This window comes from Vicugna pacos, chromosome 11 (assembly GCF_048564905.1).
Source record: "Vicugna pacos chromosome 11, VicPac4, whole genome shotgun sequence".
NCBI classification, from domain to species: Eukaryota; Metazoa; Chordata; class Mammalia; order Artiodactyla; family Camelidae; genus Vicugna; species Vicugna pacos.
Genome location: NC_132997.1, coordinates 47,335,253 through 47,353,297, shown reverse-complemented (window position 1 = coordinate 47,353,297; position 18,045 = coordinate 47,335,253). Strand labels below are relative to the sequence as shown.

General features: G+C 44.9%; 1 protein-coding gene across 6 annotated transcripts in view; it reads left to right on the top strand.

Annotated features, from left to right (window-relative positions):
- The window catches only part of LRMDA (leucine rich melanocyte differentiation associated), a 1,104,406-nt gene that overhangs the window by 539,491 nt on the left and 546,870 nt on the right, over nt 1-18,045 (top strand). For 4 of the 6 annotated variants that reach the window (XM_072971251.1, XM_072971254.1, XM_072971255.1 and 1 more), the window contains 2 exons: nt 2,193-2,321; nt 12,833-12,970. In XM_072971251.1, coding sequence (XP_072827352.1) covers nt 2,193-2,321; nt 12,833-12,970 — 267 coding nt within the window. Of the gene's footprint in view, nt 1-1,210; nt 1,358-2,192; nt 2,322-12,830; nt 12,971-18,045 lie in introns of those variants that run through there. The other 2 variants (XM_072971252.1, XM_072971253.1) reach the window with 2 other exon arrangements.

Sequence of the window (18,045 nt, the reverse complement as noted above, 5' to 3'; positions counted from 1 at the left end):
ATGCCGCCTTTGACCAGAGCCCAGCTGATGTTTGTACCCAAAGGACTTATTAGTCACCCATAAGGTGCCCTGATGGGGAGGTGACCTTGACTCCCCTTGAGTAAACAGGGTCCAGTCCTGAAAAGCACTTTGGGATCAGCACTCACTAACCCCCACGAAGGGAGGGACTTCAGGAAAGGCTGAAGTTTCCTTGCAGAAGCCAGACTTACACTGCTCTTCCCCCTCTGCCCACCCTCTGCATCCTGAACCCCAAACCTGCACCCCAGGTCAGGGCTTCCAGAAAAAAATTAATGAATGAAAGGAGTGAAAAGAAAGAAACCATTTCTTACTAGTAACTTGTTAGTTCTTACTCACTTATTCTCCATAACATTGTGTGAGCTTGGAGGCAATATAGAAGAAGGGAGTTCAGGTGGGTTATTGAGTTGCCCGAATTCACACTGCAAGTAAGTGATGGAGCAGAGGTAGAATCCCAGGCCTTCCTGACCGCCTGTGTATAAATTGTGTTTTGTCTTCCTGAAACACGAGGAGGAGGAGGAAGTGAAACCTGATGACCCATTGATCCCTGACCCCAGATGTATTTGGTATTGCCCCCCTGCTGTGGGGCAGGTATGGGAGCTATAGGGTTGGGTGGGGCCTGTGTGCTGTGCCCTGGGTGGGACCACCTGGGGGTTTAGGGGCAGGAATGGGGCTGCTGGTGGAGCTCTGGGCCCAAGGGCATCTGGGGATTTCACTGCTTCTTCATAATACATCTTTTGCTTCTCAAGTATTGCCTCCCTATTTTGGAGTCCTTTTGGCACGGGCCCCACAAGGAAGAGATGGATGTCTCCAGAAAGGTGTGGTGCTAAAGTTCACACTCACATCACAGGGACAAGCGCTGCACACGCAAGCAGGAGGGTCTGTAATGGACCAGCTATCAGTAAATGCATAAATAGTGCAGACAACATCTCCCCGATTGGTTACATTTTATAGAACAGCCAGGAGATCCCGAGTGAGTCCACGCTCTGGTCAACGTCGTAGCTCAGCTGTCAGCCTGTGCAAGCTCAGCACAGCTCTTGGGTCTGGCAGGTGAACGAGCTGGGAGTGTGTTTCGTGCGAGTCCCTCCACCGGGCGGCTTTCCTTAATTAACGTCTGCGTGCACCCGGGCAGGCGCATGCGCACCGCTGCGCCTCACGGCTTCCAACCCCAACACCCCTGCGCCCCTAACGCTGAGTTAACTTTTAGCCGCTCAGCTACGTCTGTTAACAAGGCTCTTTTTACTTTTTTTCCCTGAGCCGGTGCTTAATTCTTTCAGATGCCTGTTTATTTACTGCCTCGACATCGAACATTGCTGCGTTTGACACTTGTTTCAAAAATAAAGTGAGAAATCCACTTTCCATACATTAAAACAGTAAACTTCAAGCCAAGAGTCTTGAGGCAGAACTTCCGCCAACCGCCTCCTTACCTCACCCCCTAAACAAAAACAAATACAAAGAAATCAGGAAAGAAAAAGAAATGGCCTCTCAGACTGGAGTGATTACGTGCTTCCATGGATGCCTTGCCTTTTGGGGCCGCCACAGGGACACTGGGCAGAAGCAAATTAAGTGATTAGTAAAGAAAAGGGGAAAAGAAAAAAAAAAAAGCGGAGGGGATAAAAGTCAAAGGCAGTGAATGCAGAGAAAAAGGAAGCTTTCCTCTGCGTTTCCTAGGACTGTGCAGAGGAGAACCACTAAGAAATGATACTTGAAGTTATATTTATTATTGTAAGAGGGGTATGATATTTCTGGGCAGGAATGATGGATGACAACTTAAATTTGTGTCCAGGGAATGAAGGTGAACTGTGACAGAGTTATTTATCTTGGGAATGGAGGTTAGGGTCAGCCGAGGCTGGGTGCCTGAAGGCACAAGACATTGACAAATTTATCCTGCGGGCCGTATCTGAAGCCCTTTGTTTTGGATCCTGGCTACTCACTAAGTGACCCTCATCCTTCATGTTGGCAATGCGTGAAGGATGCGGTGAGTGCCAGCGGCCCCTTCTCCCCCGCCGCCCCCGCCCCGGCTCCCGCTACTAATTCTTGTCATTCACTTTGCTGACAGGCACCAAGCCCAAACTATTCCCAGTCCTGAAAGGGAAGGTTAAAATATTTATTTCGGCTCATAATGGCCTCCCTGATTTAGTGCAGGATCATTTTTCCTGTTGCCTTTGTCATTGCAGGTCACTGGAAGGACTGAGCGCGTTCGGGAGCCTGGAGGAACTCATCTTGGACAACAATCTGCTCGGGAACGACCTCGTGTTGCCAGGGTTACCCCGGCTCCATACCTTAACCCTCAACAAGAACCAAATATCCTTGGCTCTGCTGCTGCCCCCACTCCCTGCCCAGCCCCGCAGTGGTCCCCTCCCGCAGCACCCCCCCACCGCGCACCTCCCCCACAAAATACCTGCAAAATGTCAAATGAGTTTTATGTGTCAGCTAAATTAAAGTTATGTGAAATACAGTCCGTGGGCAGACAAAGCGTTCTGTCTCCTGGCACTGGGGACACTTCAGAGTAATTTATTATAGGTCATTCATAAATGAAATGCACCATTATATCTTCCTGTTGCTCCATTTTAGTGTAGAGATCTAAGTTATGGCTGTGAAGAAATCTTTTTAATAGATAAAAATAGAGAAAGAAAATAATGTCACTGCTGCCGAGAAGGCAAAGCCGGGTTCTTTTCACTTTGGGCTTGTGTGGGAGGGCGACCTCTGGTGGGAAGTAGGGGTTAGTGCCGCTAAGCAACCTTGGCATTCACGGGGGTTTCCTGAAGGCTCTGGCGCAGACTTGGGGGAACACTCCTGGCTAAAGAGAAGGGGGAAGAGGCTAAGGTGGAGGATCAGTGTGAAGCCCACGCCTAGCTCTGCCCTCCGTGGTGCTGATGGTACCAGGACGATGAGAGAGGCCTAGGAGAGCCATTCTGGTCTGCGGCTTCTTAAGCCGGTGAGGCTCCAGCAGCCTGGGAGGTGACTCTGCGCTCTGTAGTGAGGCTGGGAGTGGAGTCAGGGCCTTAAGCAGTGTCAGGCACAGGGCGCCTCCAGACTTGAGTTGTGCATCTCGGTGCCTCCCTAGTGCCAGCTGGCTTAGGCAGGAAGTTTGGTTGGTTTTATTAACTCCTGTGTCCTTCACACCTAGAATAACATCTGGCACAGAGTCAAGGGTCAATAAAGGATTGTGGGATGAAGGAATCACTATCATCAGCTGACCTTTCTGAGCACGCCTGTGGGCCAGACTCTGTGCTAGAGAACTCTAAGTGCATTGTTTTTCATTCTTACCAAACCCTTTGAGAGGGGTGTGTCTTCAGGTTTACCTAGATGAGGAAAGAGGTTAAGTACAGGCCCACTGCCAGACACTTCACAAGATGCTGGGTACAGAATTTAGTCTCCCCTGGGCCTGGATCCGGGGTTCTTATCATTTTACTGTGTTGCTTCAGAGTTGAAGTCCAATCACCTTGTTTTATTGCTGGAGACTTTGAGACCAGGCGTGGCTTCGTCACTTGTTCATTGTCACGTGAACGGGAAAGGGATCAGGGCATCTTCTCCTAGAAGATAAAATGAAATCAAGGCAGATGCATATGTTAAAAGTAACCTATATGTTTCTGTCAGCTTTAATAATGATTTGCAAAATTGTTTATTAGCCACTGTTTATACTTCAAGTGGTAAGTTGATAGTTTCATTAATCAGTAAAATATGCTATTTGTGGTCATTATTAATTGGCATGTTCTTAGAAGAAGAAGGCCTACAGGTAAATGTCATCCTCATCATGAAATATTGATGGATTTTTTTCCTCTCTTATCCTTTGGTCAACCAAGTTTCCCAGTCATCATTTGAAAAATTATTATAGTCAGTGTCTTATGGCTTCATTGGCTGTTCGAGATGATCAGTTGGATAATATCCTCAAGTAAATTAATAATAGAAAGATGATTAGACTAGAATTTGGATGGTATGGTTTCTCCTGTGGGCCTCAGTCCTCACATCCTGTGTACCATGACCCTGAAAGGATTAGAGTTGTTGGACTTGGGTTCATGAGTCAGCTTGATCATGGTTAGCAGTGTAGTCATCGTCAAGTAATTGTCTAAAAACCTCTTTCCTATTTGTGTGTGTGTGACATGACAGCTTTCACTTGCCTATTAGGAGAACTGAGCAAGAGGAATGTGTGAAAAACTTGTTTGTATGTTAGAATCAGACTATGGTGATGTGAGCAAAGACATTTTCTGCATGGCTGCAGAATCAGCTGCCTCTGCCCTGGGTATGGTCAAGAAGGCAACAGAAGAAATGGTGCAGTGAGAAGGGTTTCGCTAACAGCCCACCGACGAAGCCACAAGGACTGTACAGCAAATGCCCTGCAAACGCTAACCCCAAACTCAGCTCCTCTTCTCACTCAGCACACTTCTTGGCCTCTTCTCTGTAGCATTGACTGGTGCATACTGAGAAATGCAAGCTCATTTCAGCACCAGCCTAAGCAAAACAGTTAAAAGAAGGGAACACCAACTGTGAGACAATGTCATTTCATGCAGGCTCAGTCTGCAGATGAATTAGTGGGTGAGATTTTTTTTTTTGATCAAGCACTGATTTGTATATTAATCGATTGATGGCAAGTATTTGTTGGATACCTGTGTGTCTAAAATAGGTAGGTGATAACATTGCTTTCTTCCATTACCACTGACAGTTGAAGAGATATTGAGTAAATACTGATGACTGGCAGATTGCCTGGTTAGCCTAATTAGGTTAGATTCTACTAAGATTCATGCTTCATGTGAATTTGCTAAATAATTGTTGTCTCTCATTTTAGAGGATTCATCTTTATAACCTGACACAGAATATGCTGAAAATGCACAGTGATCCAGTCTAGATTTTATTTATCGGTTTATTTGTTGATTTTATTTAAACCAGTAACAACAGCAACAACAACAAAAATGGCTCACCGTTTCTCCTGGCCCCCACCTCCTCCCTCTTTGGGCAGCCCCGGATCTGTTCTCTCTCTCTGAGGTTGTTTTTGATGTTGTTTTTGTTTTTAGATTCCACATATAAAGAGATCATACAGTATTCATTTTACTCTGTCTAACTCATTTCACTTAGCATAGTGCCCTTGAGGCCCATCCATGTTGTTACACATGGCAAGATTTCATTCTTTTTAATGGATAAATAATATTCCATTGTGTCTGTGTGTGTGTGTGTGTGTGTGCGTGTGTGTGTGTGTGTGTGAGAGAGAGAGAGAGAGAGACAGAGACAGAGACAGAGACAGAGACAGAGACAGTTTCTGTCTCCATCTGTCCATGGACACTTAGGTTGTTTCCATATCTTGGCTATTGTAAATAATGCTGTAGTGAACAGAGGGGTTCATATATCTTTTCAAGTTTGTGTTTTTGTTGTCTTTGGATAAATATCTAGCAGTGGAATTGCTGGATCATATGGTAGTTCTATTTTTAGTTTTTTTGAGGAATCTCTATACTATTTTCCGTAGTGGCTGCACCAATTTACATGCTTACCAATGGTGTACAAGTTTTCTTTTTTCTCCACATCGTCGCAAATCCTTGTTATTTCCATGAAATGCCTTAGACTTGGACTCTGTCAACTAGCTTTGCTGTGTAATAATCCACCCCCAAAATTAGTGGCTTGAAAGAACAAATATTTTGTTTACAATTCTTTACGTCCGTGTTGGGGCAAGGCTCTCTGGATGGTTCTTCTGCTAGTCTCGCCTTGGGTTGCTCGTGCAGCCACGGTGATTTGGAGGTTCATCTGGGGCTGGGTGACCTGAGATGGCCTTGCTTATATGTCTGGTGGTTGGTACTGGTTGTTGACTGAACTACACGTCTCCAATAGGCTAGCATGGGCCTCTCAATATGGGCGGGGTGTTGCAAGAGCAAAGCTCAATGTACAAGTGCTTTTCAAGCCCTTTTTGCATCATGGGTGTTGCTGTCTCATGGCTAAAGCAAGTCATATACCAAATGTAGAACAGATATGAGAAGGAGCTGTACAAGGTATGAATACAAAGAGGCATGACTCATTCCTGTAAACATCTAATACTCAGACCTTGGTATCTTGTCTCCTTAAGATTTTACTTTGTATTTGTAATAAAGGGGGACCTAGAACCGAGTAACTATTGATCTTCTAAAAAGGTCAGTGTTAACTCTTTCTGGTAAATTAAATCTTTTAAACATATTAGCGAGCTTGCTGTCAAATGGGATTCTGCCTCAAGTTCTTTTAAGTTTTGTTTTGTTTTTAATTTTTGGCTTTTTGGCATACGTAGAATGGCTTTTCAAGCCCATGCCCCATCCATTTTATCTGCCTCGCAAATCTAGAGTTTTCCATTTTGGTTTTGCATGTAGTTAGATGTGTCTATACCATGGTCTGTGTTCCTGGACCCCGGGAGCGTGGGTTGTGGGCTTCTCTTGTCCTTTAGCAGGAAGCACTGTCACACAGTGGTGAAGAGCAGCAGCTCTGAAGCCACACTTCCTGGGCTTGTACCCAGGTCCACTGCCTACTGCGTGGCTTGGACAGGTTATCTCATATGTGTGTGCTTTGGTTTCCTCTGCGAGTTGGGGGCAGTAATAGTACTCACCCCATAGGTTGTTGTGAGGGTTACTCTAAGAATCTCACAAATATTAAGTTACTAAGAGTAGCACAGTAAGTTCTGTGTAAGGGTTAGTGTGACTGCCATTGTTAATATCCTGGAGTAATGACCTGAACTGGTCTATGTGCACCATGCTTTAACCAAGGCCAGAATATAGATTCAGAGTGCTGCTTTGACTTTTATAATTTAATATTATCCTCATCTCATTCTATGAGTTGAGGACCATCAGTAAATAATTTTCATTTTTATGAAAAAAACTGAGAGAGTGTGAACTTTGTGGAGTCACATGAATGGTCAGTGGTGGGGCTCAGACTAGAACCCAGGTGTACTCATTGCCAGCCCCAGACTCTGAAACCCAAGGAAGGGGCTGTCACTGCACAGGAGGAGGACCTGAGATGCAGGAGGAGTCAGCTGCTTGAGCCTGGTCCCACAAGGCCCTGCCCTCAGCTGCAGAGGGAGCTGGAGAGGCATTCCAGAGTCCAAACCACGCATCTGGCAAATTTCTTCTCAGTTAACCAGTGCCTCCCTTCCCAGCTGCACACGTCCTCCTTGACTTCTCTGCCCTTTGTTGCACTTCTGTTCAGCCCTCAGCTTTGGTGTCCTATGCTGGTCTCCCTGTCTGCCTCCTTATCTCCTGGTTCAGAGATGATCTCTCTCTCCTTCCTTTGGTTCATTTAGACTGGCCCCATAGTCACTGGCCATGGAATTGACCTCTTCATTCTCACCTGCTCTCACCCATGAGCATGTACAGTCCCAGCCACATCGTGTCTGAATCCCCAACCCCAAATAAGGGAACAACAAACATGTCAGGAAAATGGAGATATTTAACCTTTGCACAATCAAATGATTCTCCCCTCCTTTCCTTGTAGGGGTGGGTGCAGGGAAGGTTATGATAAGCTGACTGCATTTTAAATCATGCTTCATTTCTTCATCTTTTTCTTTCCCTTTTTACTTCAGCACATGTATTAAGAGACAGTATGAATTGTAGTGTCAAAAGCAGGAAAGAATAGTGCTACATGTTACACAGCTGGGCAGAGGGAAGGGAACCAGTGCATGGAGTCAGAAGGCAGTGCTGGAGCTTCCATAACAATTTACTGTGTCATCTTGTGGAAGTCTCTGTACCTTGTCAGAGGCTTCATTTTCTTTATCTGTAAATTGGGTATTATACATCTGGGAGTATTGTTGACAGATTGTCATGGCATTTTATATGTGTGTGTGTGTGTGTGTGTGTGTATGAATGAAATCACTTTGTTAACACCGAAAACTTTACAACTTCTTTGTGGATTTTACTGTTAGCCAAGGCTTCAGTGCCTTAAAGGAATAAGCTCAAATTGAAATACCTAAAGTACAGAGCCCAGCAGGAAGACAGCATCTTATGATCTCCCACAAAAGCAATTAAGACTCCTCATTTTTCAGTGTTTTGAATGCTCTTTGTGTTAGGAAATTACGAGTCCTATGACCCCTAGAAATATCAGTTCTTAGGACCTAGGTTTGTGACTGTATGACCTTTGAACCCAGTTTCCTTCATTGTTATCTGAACGTGAAAATATTTCTAATACGTGCATGTGTGAATCAAATACATGATGTAGACTGTTTAGTGTTCAAAAATCTTATAGTAGGATAAGCTCTGGTAGGAATACTTCCAGTGGTCATAGATGCTGCCCTTTGACCTGGAGCTGAGCCCAGAGGGAGGCACATACCCATTCTCACCTGGGAAGCAGCTTTGGACCTGTGCAGCTGGACGTGACACCACGAGACTCCCTTCCTCCTTTGGGCTCCAGACTTTCAGGGCACAATGTGGCTTTGATCGTGGGCTCTCTGCAGAAAATCTCCCTTGGCACACCTAGCCTTGACAGCTGGGCTTCTCGAAGGCAACTTTCTGTCGACAACACTGAAAAAAATCTTAATGACAAGCTCTGCAGAAGCCTTGAGGAGGGAAACCAGGTGTGTGCGGAGAACCCAGCTGGAGAGAGCTGAAACTGTGCCAGGTAGCTTCATATTTTGAAAAGGGGGAAAAACATAAAACCATCCTTAGGAGAATCTATGAAATTGTCCCCACTGAGGAGGTCTTGGTTGGCTAGGGGCACCATGTTCCCTCCCCTGATTGCCTCTGGTTAATTTCTAGGCAACTTGACAAAAAGAAGTGTGACAAGCTCTGTGTCAGAGCTCGCAATCAGACAAGACAGGGCTGTGCTCGTCCTTGCCGACCTAGGAGACCAAGAAACCAATTAAGGCTTGTTCTCGTGTTTCATCCTCTGGTGGTGGCATCAACATGATGATGACACTCTGGTCAGAGCTTCCATGGAGTAGGTGCTCGTGATTCCTGGCTGGTGTGATTTGTGGGGACCACCTGGCTCAGCCTAGGTGATCATTTATTGGCAGTTGGAAGACTTAGGAAGAAGGACTCTCTTCTACAGAACATATTCTAAAGAAGGCAGGCTGAGGGGCTCCAAGAGGTTTGCCATTTCTTGGATTCATTGGCACAGGATGGTGGAAGCTTCTGGAAGCCTGCAGACCTTTTGCTCAAGAAATCCCCGTGATCAAGACGTAAGAATGAGTCTACATCTCCACGGCATCCTGCTCAGGGGAAGATCTAGGCTGTGTGGAGTGTGAAACATACATGATTCGAGGTGACCCTCTTATTGGCAAAGACTATACAATTACAAATACAAAATTAGTGTAAGAATGAATGTATCTTTGGGATAAAAAATGTATCAGAGGCAATTAAAAGTTTTTAAAATTGCCAAATGCTACACATTAAAATATTTAGAAAAGGAACAGTCTCTTTTATACTGAACATGTCTGTTTAAACACTTTTTTCTCACTTCTCTAATGCAAGTTCGCTTATAACCTCATTACGTAATTAAATTTTGTAATATTTTCTGTAGAGAGAATGGGTAATTAATTCCATCTAATTGAAAACTGATTTTTATGTTTAATATTTAGGGTTGTTTCTTTCAGTTTCACCACTTATTATTGGTAGAAATTTTAGAGTTACTAAATTTGGAAAGAAATTCTTACATACGTCTTTCATACATGAGCTAAAAGATTTCAGGATATTTCAAGTTGGTTGGGTTTGTGTGTGTGTGTGTGTACCCACTCAGCAACTTAATCTTAAATATTCTCTGAATTGGTAAGCCCCTTAACTTTTTTATCATTAGTTTTACGTTGGCCCCCGCGTGTTTGTGTCAGCATGGTAGGTGGTAAGTTCACTGGAAGCCATTCCTATTGATACTGTTGTAGTAACCAGACCCAGAACCCCCAGAGATGGACCCCACCGCATCCTAATTCAATGCCACTCCTTCGCAAGTTTCTCTTAGACAGGTCCCCAGAGTTCCCATGGCCACTGCAGCACCACCCAACTCAAGGAGAAATGTGACAGAAGAAGTCCTACTGGAGAAAGACAGTGATTTTAACTGATGGCGGTTTAAATAACCTACTTTTGCAGGTTTTACAAAAATATGTGACCCTGTGAGTATAACCAGGGCCTTTCCAGGGCTCTGGAAGGGACCTATCCAAGCAAGCAGCCCTCCCTCACAAGCTTTATTGGCTCTGTGATACATATGCACGTGAAGATTTACTCAATTTGAACCAGGCCACCTTCCCTGGATGGTAGAATGGTAGGCCGCCCGTCACTGGTCGCCAAATGTTGAGGAGTGACGGGGAGTTAAAGTCAACTCTATTGCCCAGTGTTTCCTAATTTGAGAATCTTACTGGTTTTGAACTCCATTCCTTCATGTTCTCACCTTGGGGTTGTAGATGAAGAAAAGACGAAGGCTGAAGGAGACTTGGCTTGGACTCTGCCATCCGTAGTAGAAAGGGCTTCCCCTAGGTTCTCTAGGGCCAGTGTCCACATAAATAATTTGAATCACCTCGTATCAATACATCAGCACCATTTTGGCAGCCTACTATCTTGCAATCTCACAAAAGAACCTAGAACTCAGATCTGGCTTGAGGCTTCCGGACAACCTGATGGCTGTGAGTCCTGGTGTTCTTTGGAGCATCCAGCGGTCCCCTGTGTGGGATGGAGGACTGGAGAAAACCGTGAAGGGGAGAAACCAGGACTGGGACTGAGGCCCATGCAGATCCAGGTCAGGGCACGGGGAAGCCTACTTGAATGACACTGTTGGTCCCGGGCCAGTCCTGGGTACTGGTTTGTGTTTTGAAATTTTGTGTGGAAGGCATTCCAAAGCACAGGGGTCCCCAAGGAGCCTCTACCAAAGTTGATAGGCAGGACTGACAGAGTACTGGCAATATTCTTTTTTTTTTAATGTAGAAAGACAGAAACTGCTAGAAAAACCAAGTTTTCCCTGAAATTGTTCACTGTCATCTTAATTGGTTTTCTTTAAATGATTTTCTTAAAGACTATGGTGACTGAACTTTAATTTAAAAAGTAGTAGATGTGTTTCGTCTTCAGTGATGAAATACATAGATGTTTTGACTCCTGGCCACTCACCTGCCATACTTCAAGCTTCGCTCCTTGGTGGGACCTGGTCTCTAGTCTTCACCCCGTGACCCCATTCCCATCACCCTCCTTCTGGTGGCCCTTGTGGTCATTCCTGGATGTTACTTGTTAAAGATGGGAAGGACTGATAACTTTGATGTCCATTGTTCTGTCTTTGTTTAGGAAATGGGGATGATGTTGGCAAATTGAATTCCCCTCTGGGTGAGAGTGTTCGAACCCTTCTTTTACTAGTTTTTCCCTCCTTTCTTCTGCTCTCCCTTGTGTCTTCTGCATCTTACTCCTCCTGGAATACAGTGTTTCTTCTTGCATATGGTGGTGACAGAGTGTGTGTATGAACAGTGATAGAAGGAACTGAGTTTGGAGAATGTAAGTTTGAAGGGAGACATGAGCTTCAACCACCTGAAAGGTCATCATGTGGAAGAGATGAGTGGCTTATTCTTTGTGACCCCAAATAGCTAAATTGGGTCAGTGGGTGGGAATTCAAGGAAAATTCAATTTCTGGGGAAAGAAAAACTGTCTCTTAGGGTTGTCAGAGATAGAACGAGCTACCTTGTGGTGACTCTTTGGAAGATGTGTTTGGGACTAGATTCAGACATTGGTTGGAATTGGAGTTCAGCTGAGAAGCTGAACATGAGAAAACTGGGGAAACATCCCAGAGTTAGATAGCACCCTCACAGCGTGAGGGTAGCCCTTTTATTTATTTCATGAGGCCATGTGGACCTCACTCAGTTGTACCCGAGTCTTTGACTCTTGCTTGCTGCAGCTGCCCTTGTGTGTCTGTATACTCTGCCATCATTCCCTGGCCAGGAGCCTGCTCTGTCTGCTGATCCTGGCTAACTCCTCTCTCTGATGGGCTCTTGGTAGTTGTGGACTCTGTTCACGGACTGTCGATGAGCTTGCCTGGGGCTCCGCTCATCTATGTGTGGCCCAAGCCAGGAGCCATGTGTGGACTAGTCCTCTGACTCTGTGACTCTTGCCTTCTGTGGTTTGGAGGTCTCAGCATTTATCTTGACCGAAGACTGGGTCCCACAGAGGGAATGGATCATGGAGTGATCTCAACACCAGGCCTCACTTTTTCTCTTTCATTCTATCCTCTATAGAATATTTGATTCACAGCAGATTCTCAGGAAATGCATTTTGACCTGCCTGGCTTCACTAAACCCATCCTAACTTACCCCGTTTGTCTCCTCCTCCTAGCTTTGTTCTCCATTCGCCCAGTGCAAAGTCTTACTCCCACCAGTGAGGCCACTGGGCAGTACTTAGCTTCACCGCAGCCTTTCAGATCATAGGGGATGCCAGTCCCTGTTGGCATCCATGCCATTCCCATGTCTTAATGATAAATTACCCCTTAGAGGAGGAAGAATATATTTCTAATGAGGCCTTTGGAAGTAATTTCTTGCTTTGATTACTAGAAAAAATAGTTTTATGGATTTGCCTATTGTAAAATATTTTACTACGTGGCATCTACCCTTCATTTAAAACAAAAATAGAACTGTATAGGAAAGAAATATACAGTAAGAAACAATTAAGTTCATTCAATCTCTCTTAAGTGATCTAGACTTAACCTCAACTGCCCAGAGGAAAAGCTGGGTTGGGTCCCCAGGAGTAGGGATGAAAAGCCAGCCATGTGACACACCCACAGCAAGTTGATTTGAACCCTCACCCAGGTCATCATGGGAGCAGACCGGACTCATCAGCCGCTCGGCTGTGCCTGTCAGTTACAGTCTGTGCTTCTTGCTAAGCCTTTTGTCTTTCGAGACCAAGATCCTTAACCTTTGTCACATCACTGACTTGGAGTGTCTGCTTGATCACCTGGCAGAAGTGACGCCAGCTCTGGAGTACCTCAGCCTGCTGGGGAATGTGGCATGTCCCAACGAGCTGGTCAGCCTGGAGAAGGATGAGGAAGACTACAAGAGGTACAGGTGAGTGCTGAGGGGTCGAGGATGGTGTGAGAGAGGGAAACGGCATCTTTGGGGACGTAGTGTTATCTTCTGGGGTACACAGGGGTGTTGCGCAAGTACCAGCGGCCTCCTCATGATGATGTTAAACTTTCCCCCTTGGGTGCCCTACAGCCATTGTCTCCTCTCATTGAAGGTAATGGAAGCCAAGAAAGGTAATGGAAAGATGTTGAGTGGCCTCCGTCAGGGGTTGACAAACTTTTTGGTAAAGGGCAAAATAATAAATAGTTTGTGTTTTGAAAGCCATATATTTTCCTCCACAGCTATTCAACTCTTTTGTTCTAGTGCAGAAGTAGCCATGAACAATTTGTGAATGAATAGGCAATGCTGTGTTCCAATAAAACTTTGTTTACAAAAACTCGGGGCAGGCCAGATTGGACCCGTGGGCTCTGTTTTGCTGGCCCTTGCTCTGTGCTGTAAGATCTTCCTGTTTGCTTCAGAGTTACTATTTGGAGCAAAAGTACTTCCAGTGAAAGTTTAGGAAGCTTATATACAGTCCCCAGAGGAAGTCCTATAAGGCCCATGACTTTGTTCCATAAAGCTTTGCCTCGGTATTCACCAACCGTGTGCTTTGATGGGCTCCAAGTAGAAATAAATACTTTCCTTTCTTCTTCCTCCTTCTTAACCATCTGCTTTGAAATACGTGATCCACACTCACCTCTCCTTAGGGAGTCTTCTTGATCTTACCCATTTTACTAAACTCATTTTGTTTTCCTTCTTCACTTTGAATTCTGTACGCTCTCATTTGTGATTGTTGTTTTGTAAATGTTTTTAGTGATCATTTCCTCTCTATTATGATCTAAGCTCTCGTGAACACTCCCCCCTGAATCAATGTGGGAGGGAGGGAGGGAGGAAGGAAATATAAGGCAGGTGGGGCTACTGGAAATAAGTTTGGCAGAATTTGGAAGAGAGGAACTGGATCTCTTGGGGCTCAGATTTTTCAGTCCGTAGTGACCCACAAAGAGATGTAGTTGGCAGCATACATTTTGTATAAAGGCAAAGCCATAAGAAATAATGAAGGCTATTATTGAAAATTGTATATTAAAAAATTAACATATACACACACATAGGTACACACATACATGTTAGTAAGGGTCCAGCAGAAATTCAGTTGTATTTCTTTATTGGGAAGAATTTTGTACCTTTAACCTCATTTTCTAGGTTTCTTCATTAGTTTTGTAGCTGTCTTAGACTATTTTTAAGCCGTCTTAGAATAAAGTTCCTCCCCTACTTTAAAAGAAATGTGTTAAGTCTTTTTTCCTCATGAAGATTTTTATTTGGGGTGTGATACTGTCGATTTAAATGTGAGTTCTATTAGAAGAAATATGGCTAATATCCAGCGAGTGAATAGTTAAAATTTCTAAATCAACCTGTTAGGTTGAGCACTTGGAACTTAATTTTCTTCTTTTACACTTTTATCAACTTTGACACATTTGACAGCTTGATTTTAGTTATGAAGGGGTTGCTTAAAACATATTTTATCTTCTCACAGCAACTTATTTATAAGATATGTCTTGGAAAGGTCAAGGGGGTTCAAGAGAGTTCTCTCAATTAACATTTTTAGTGAACCAAGCATTTTGGGGGAAATCCTCATTTGTTTTCTGACACTTCTCTTTAGTTTTCCAGTTTTAATTCTGTAAAATTGCCCAATGAATTTTATATGCATACGTATGTGTGCATGTGTGTATATGTCTATGGATGTATGCACACAGTCACCCACATGTTTGTTCATTCATTCGCTCATTCATGGAGCTATATGTGTGAGTCAAACTGAAGGTACATTTTTTGTTGCTGTTGTTTTGTAATGAAAGAAGTAGAGCCAGGAAAGTCTTCAACTCCACCTTATTCTGTTCAGTCTCAGAGAGAAGACTTGTAAGGTTGTAAAAGGACAAGAAAAGCCAGCAGTAATTTTTGGTATTGTAACTAGTTTGCAAAATACCAGTTTTGCAAAACTGCAGTGATACTAAGACCCACGATGTAAAGGGTCAGATGTAGGGTTCAGCTTTGTCAGTGGGAACTTTAACATGGGGAGGACACTTTAGATCAATGACCCTTAACCAAGGCTGTATTTCTGAATCATCCAAGGCATTTTGATTCATTTAGTGACAAACGCAACAAAATAGTCAAAATTTGACATTGGTGCTAGGTTAAGAACTATTGGACTAAGGGGTATTTACAGTCCCTGTTGGCTCCGGCACTCTGAGATGCTCCCCGCCTAAGTAGTTAGAGTTCTGCTTTTAGCACCTCAGCCACTTTAAATATTCCATCTTGTATATTTCTCTCACTACTTCATATATGTCGACATCCAGAGAATGGCTTCCAGCAGGTCAGGGCTGCGTTTTTGTGCCCTTTGTAGCCTTAGCAATACCTGAAGCAGTGCTGGCCATAGGGGAAAGGTTTGGTAACTGTTTCCTTCCTTGAAATTACCCTTCCCTCTGAAGAGCTGAGTACTTAAACACGGATGCAGGGCCCTTTGGACACCTCAGATGCTCACTGCCCATTTGGAATTAGGTCCACTTGGATGTCAACAAAGACACCTAACAGGCAAAGAACTGTCTTTCAGACTCCACCCAAGTGTTGGTTCTCTTAGGGAAGCCTTGATTCTGGAAGAGTGGGCTATCTCATGGGCTGACCTGGGTACCCTCCAAGCAGATCCCCCCAACTCCAGATCTGTTGCCCTGGAAACCATGGAGGGATGGGGCTGGGCAGGCTGCATGCTAGGGTACATATGGCAAGATCGCCATGAGGAGCTGGATTCTAGAGGCTGCACACAGCTGAAATCACATCTAGTCACAGTTACCTTAGAAAACCTCCAGGTCAGCTGCAACAATAGCAAGATGCTCATCCTCTGAGAGTAACAGGGGCTAAGAACAGTGGGAGGGACGTTACATCTGCGCCCACCCAGTTACGCGTTGACTGCACAGCTTCTGCTGGTTGAGTGGAATGGTAAGCCTCTTCTCTTTCTATTCTAAATTTTTTATTCGTTTTACTTATTTTTTATTTCTGGTTGAACAGGCACTCTCACCCTTGCACGGGGATCAGATGCATGTGTGCAGGCTGCATTCTGTTCTACGATCTGTAAGCAGCTCTTCTTTGTTCATCCCGCAGTTTGGGCTTCATCTGCCCCTGAAAAATTTTAGAGTTTGACAATAAGACTTTTGAGGCCTGTGTTGCTGTGGCATTTATGTTTCTACAAAGCAATGAGGCCACCTCTTTTTTCCCCGTTTGGTAAAATATTTTCCTGGCCCTTCATCCACAAAGCATGGGGTCTGCCTTCCTTCTAGCTGTTACCCAGAGCCTAATAGTAGGGCCTCTATGTAAATTTATGTGACATTTTTCACTAGAAAATTGCTTAAAAAATGAATGCTGTTTCTGCAGTTTACTCTTTTTCACTTTAAGTACATTTTCTGACAATATGTCTTCTATTAATCATTTAAGCAATAGTAGGAGCCTTAAAGGAGTGTATTCAGAAGCAAGAACCCATGGTTCATTTAGTGCTGTCTAAAAAAATTTCTTATTGATTGGCATCCTCTGTGGTTATGTGATGTAATATTTATAATATGTCACCCAGCCATACATCAAAACAAGTATGTCTGTTGTTTCATTTCCATGAGAGATGTTGATTTCAGAGAGGTCAGCCCAGTTTTAGGTCACATTGTGGCCAAACCACTGGACCAGAAATGGGAAGTGACGAGATTTATGGGGCTGCTGGAAATGGCTCCTCAGAAGCTTCAGTGAGTCTTTCCTCCCCTCCCCCCACATCACCGTTTTCCTTCCTCACTTACCCCCTGTGCACCCAGTTGGATTTTCTTGGCACACATCCCCACCATAAAATGGGCTCATTAAATCTGTATATAAGCATGAACATACTACCAAGTTGTGAGCAGTGCCCAGGTCCTGCTGGGGCAGAAGCAAAACTGAGCCTGGAGTTTCTCTCCACCATTCATCATAGTTCATGGCTGAAAGACGTCCATGGCCATGTTATTGCAGGAGCTTAAACCTGCCCATGCTTTGCTGAGTGTGCACACTGTGCCGCTATTTTGGAATCAATGTTGAATGGAAGTGCGTGTGATCAGCAGCAGCCTTCAGGACCGGGGCAGGGAGAGAGCAGGATGGCAGAGCTGAGCTTGGGGGACCAGCATCGTGCTGAGGATCCACTTGGGGCCACCTGTGGACTTCACCACTGGCCAAACAGTGAATCAAGTAGGGGGAGCTCAGAATGGTCTGCTCCTTGCCTTCCTCTGCAGTTCTCTTCTTTCCTCATCCTGCAGGAGAGACAGAAGAGCGAAGGTCAACAGGACCCAACTGCTGGACCTCAGGTGTCAAATAACTGAGTTGGTCTCCTGCCAGCAAATCCTTTGTCATTTATTCTTTTTTGCCCCTCCATTCGCTGGTTGGCCTCTCCTTCCTCCCTCCTCCTCAGTAGGCCCCTCTGTATTCCTTACAACTTTAAATTACTTAAAACGTGCTCCCTTTCTTTGTTTCCTTGCAGGGGGCAGCCATGGGCCTGCCCAGTGTCCGCAGCACTCAGCCAAGGGGCAGGAGGGAGGGCTGGGGCCATCCTGGGCTAGCACCATTTCCCAGCCCTGGAGGGGGAGCCATAAAACTTGTGGCTTACATAACCCAGCTCGAGTTCTCCAGCTAATCTCCAATCTGGGCTTTGAAGATCACAGGAAAGCAAAGGTCACGACCCAGAGATCAAAGTGACAGAAGCCCATCGAGTAATTGCTGGCTACCCTCCGTAGAGGGCCCTGGTCTGTCCTGTGGGTGTATTGTTTGCCCTGAGACTTCAAACGTGCTGCCGGTGTGGGTGAGGGAAGTCAGCTGGCCTTGGCTCGTTGTCCGGCGTACATTAATGCTGTAGGTGAGCTCACTTCGGCTCGTTAGAGGAGCATCGTTGTCATCCCTCTGAGCATGCGGCCTTCTTCCACTCGCAGGGTTTGTTCCTTCCTCTTTGGTCCTTATTGACTCTTCCTCACAGTCCTCCTTTACCTGGAGGTGTGAGGGGGTGGGTCGACCAGGAAATTGGCGTAATAAGA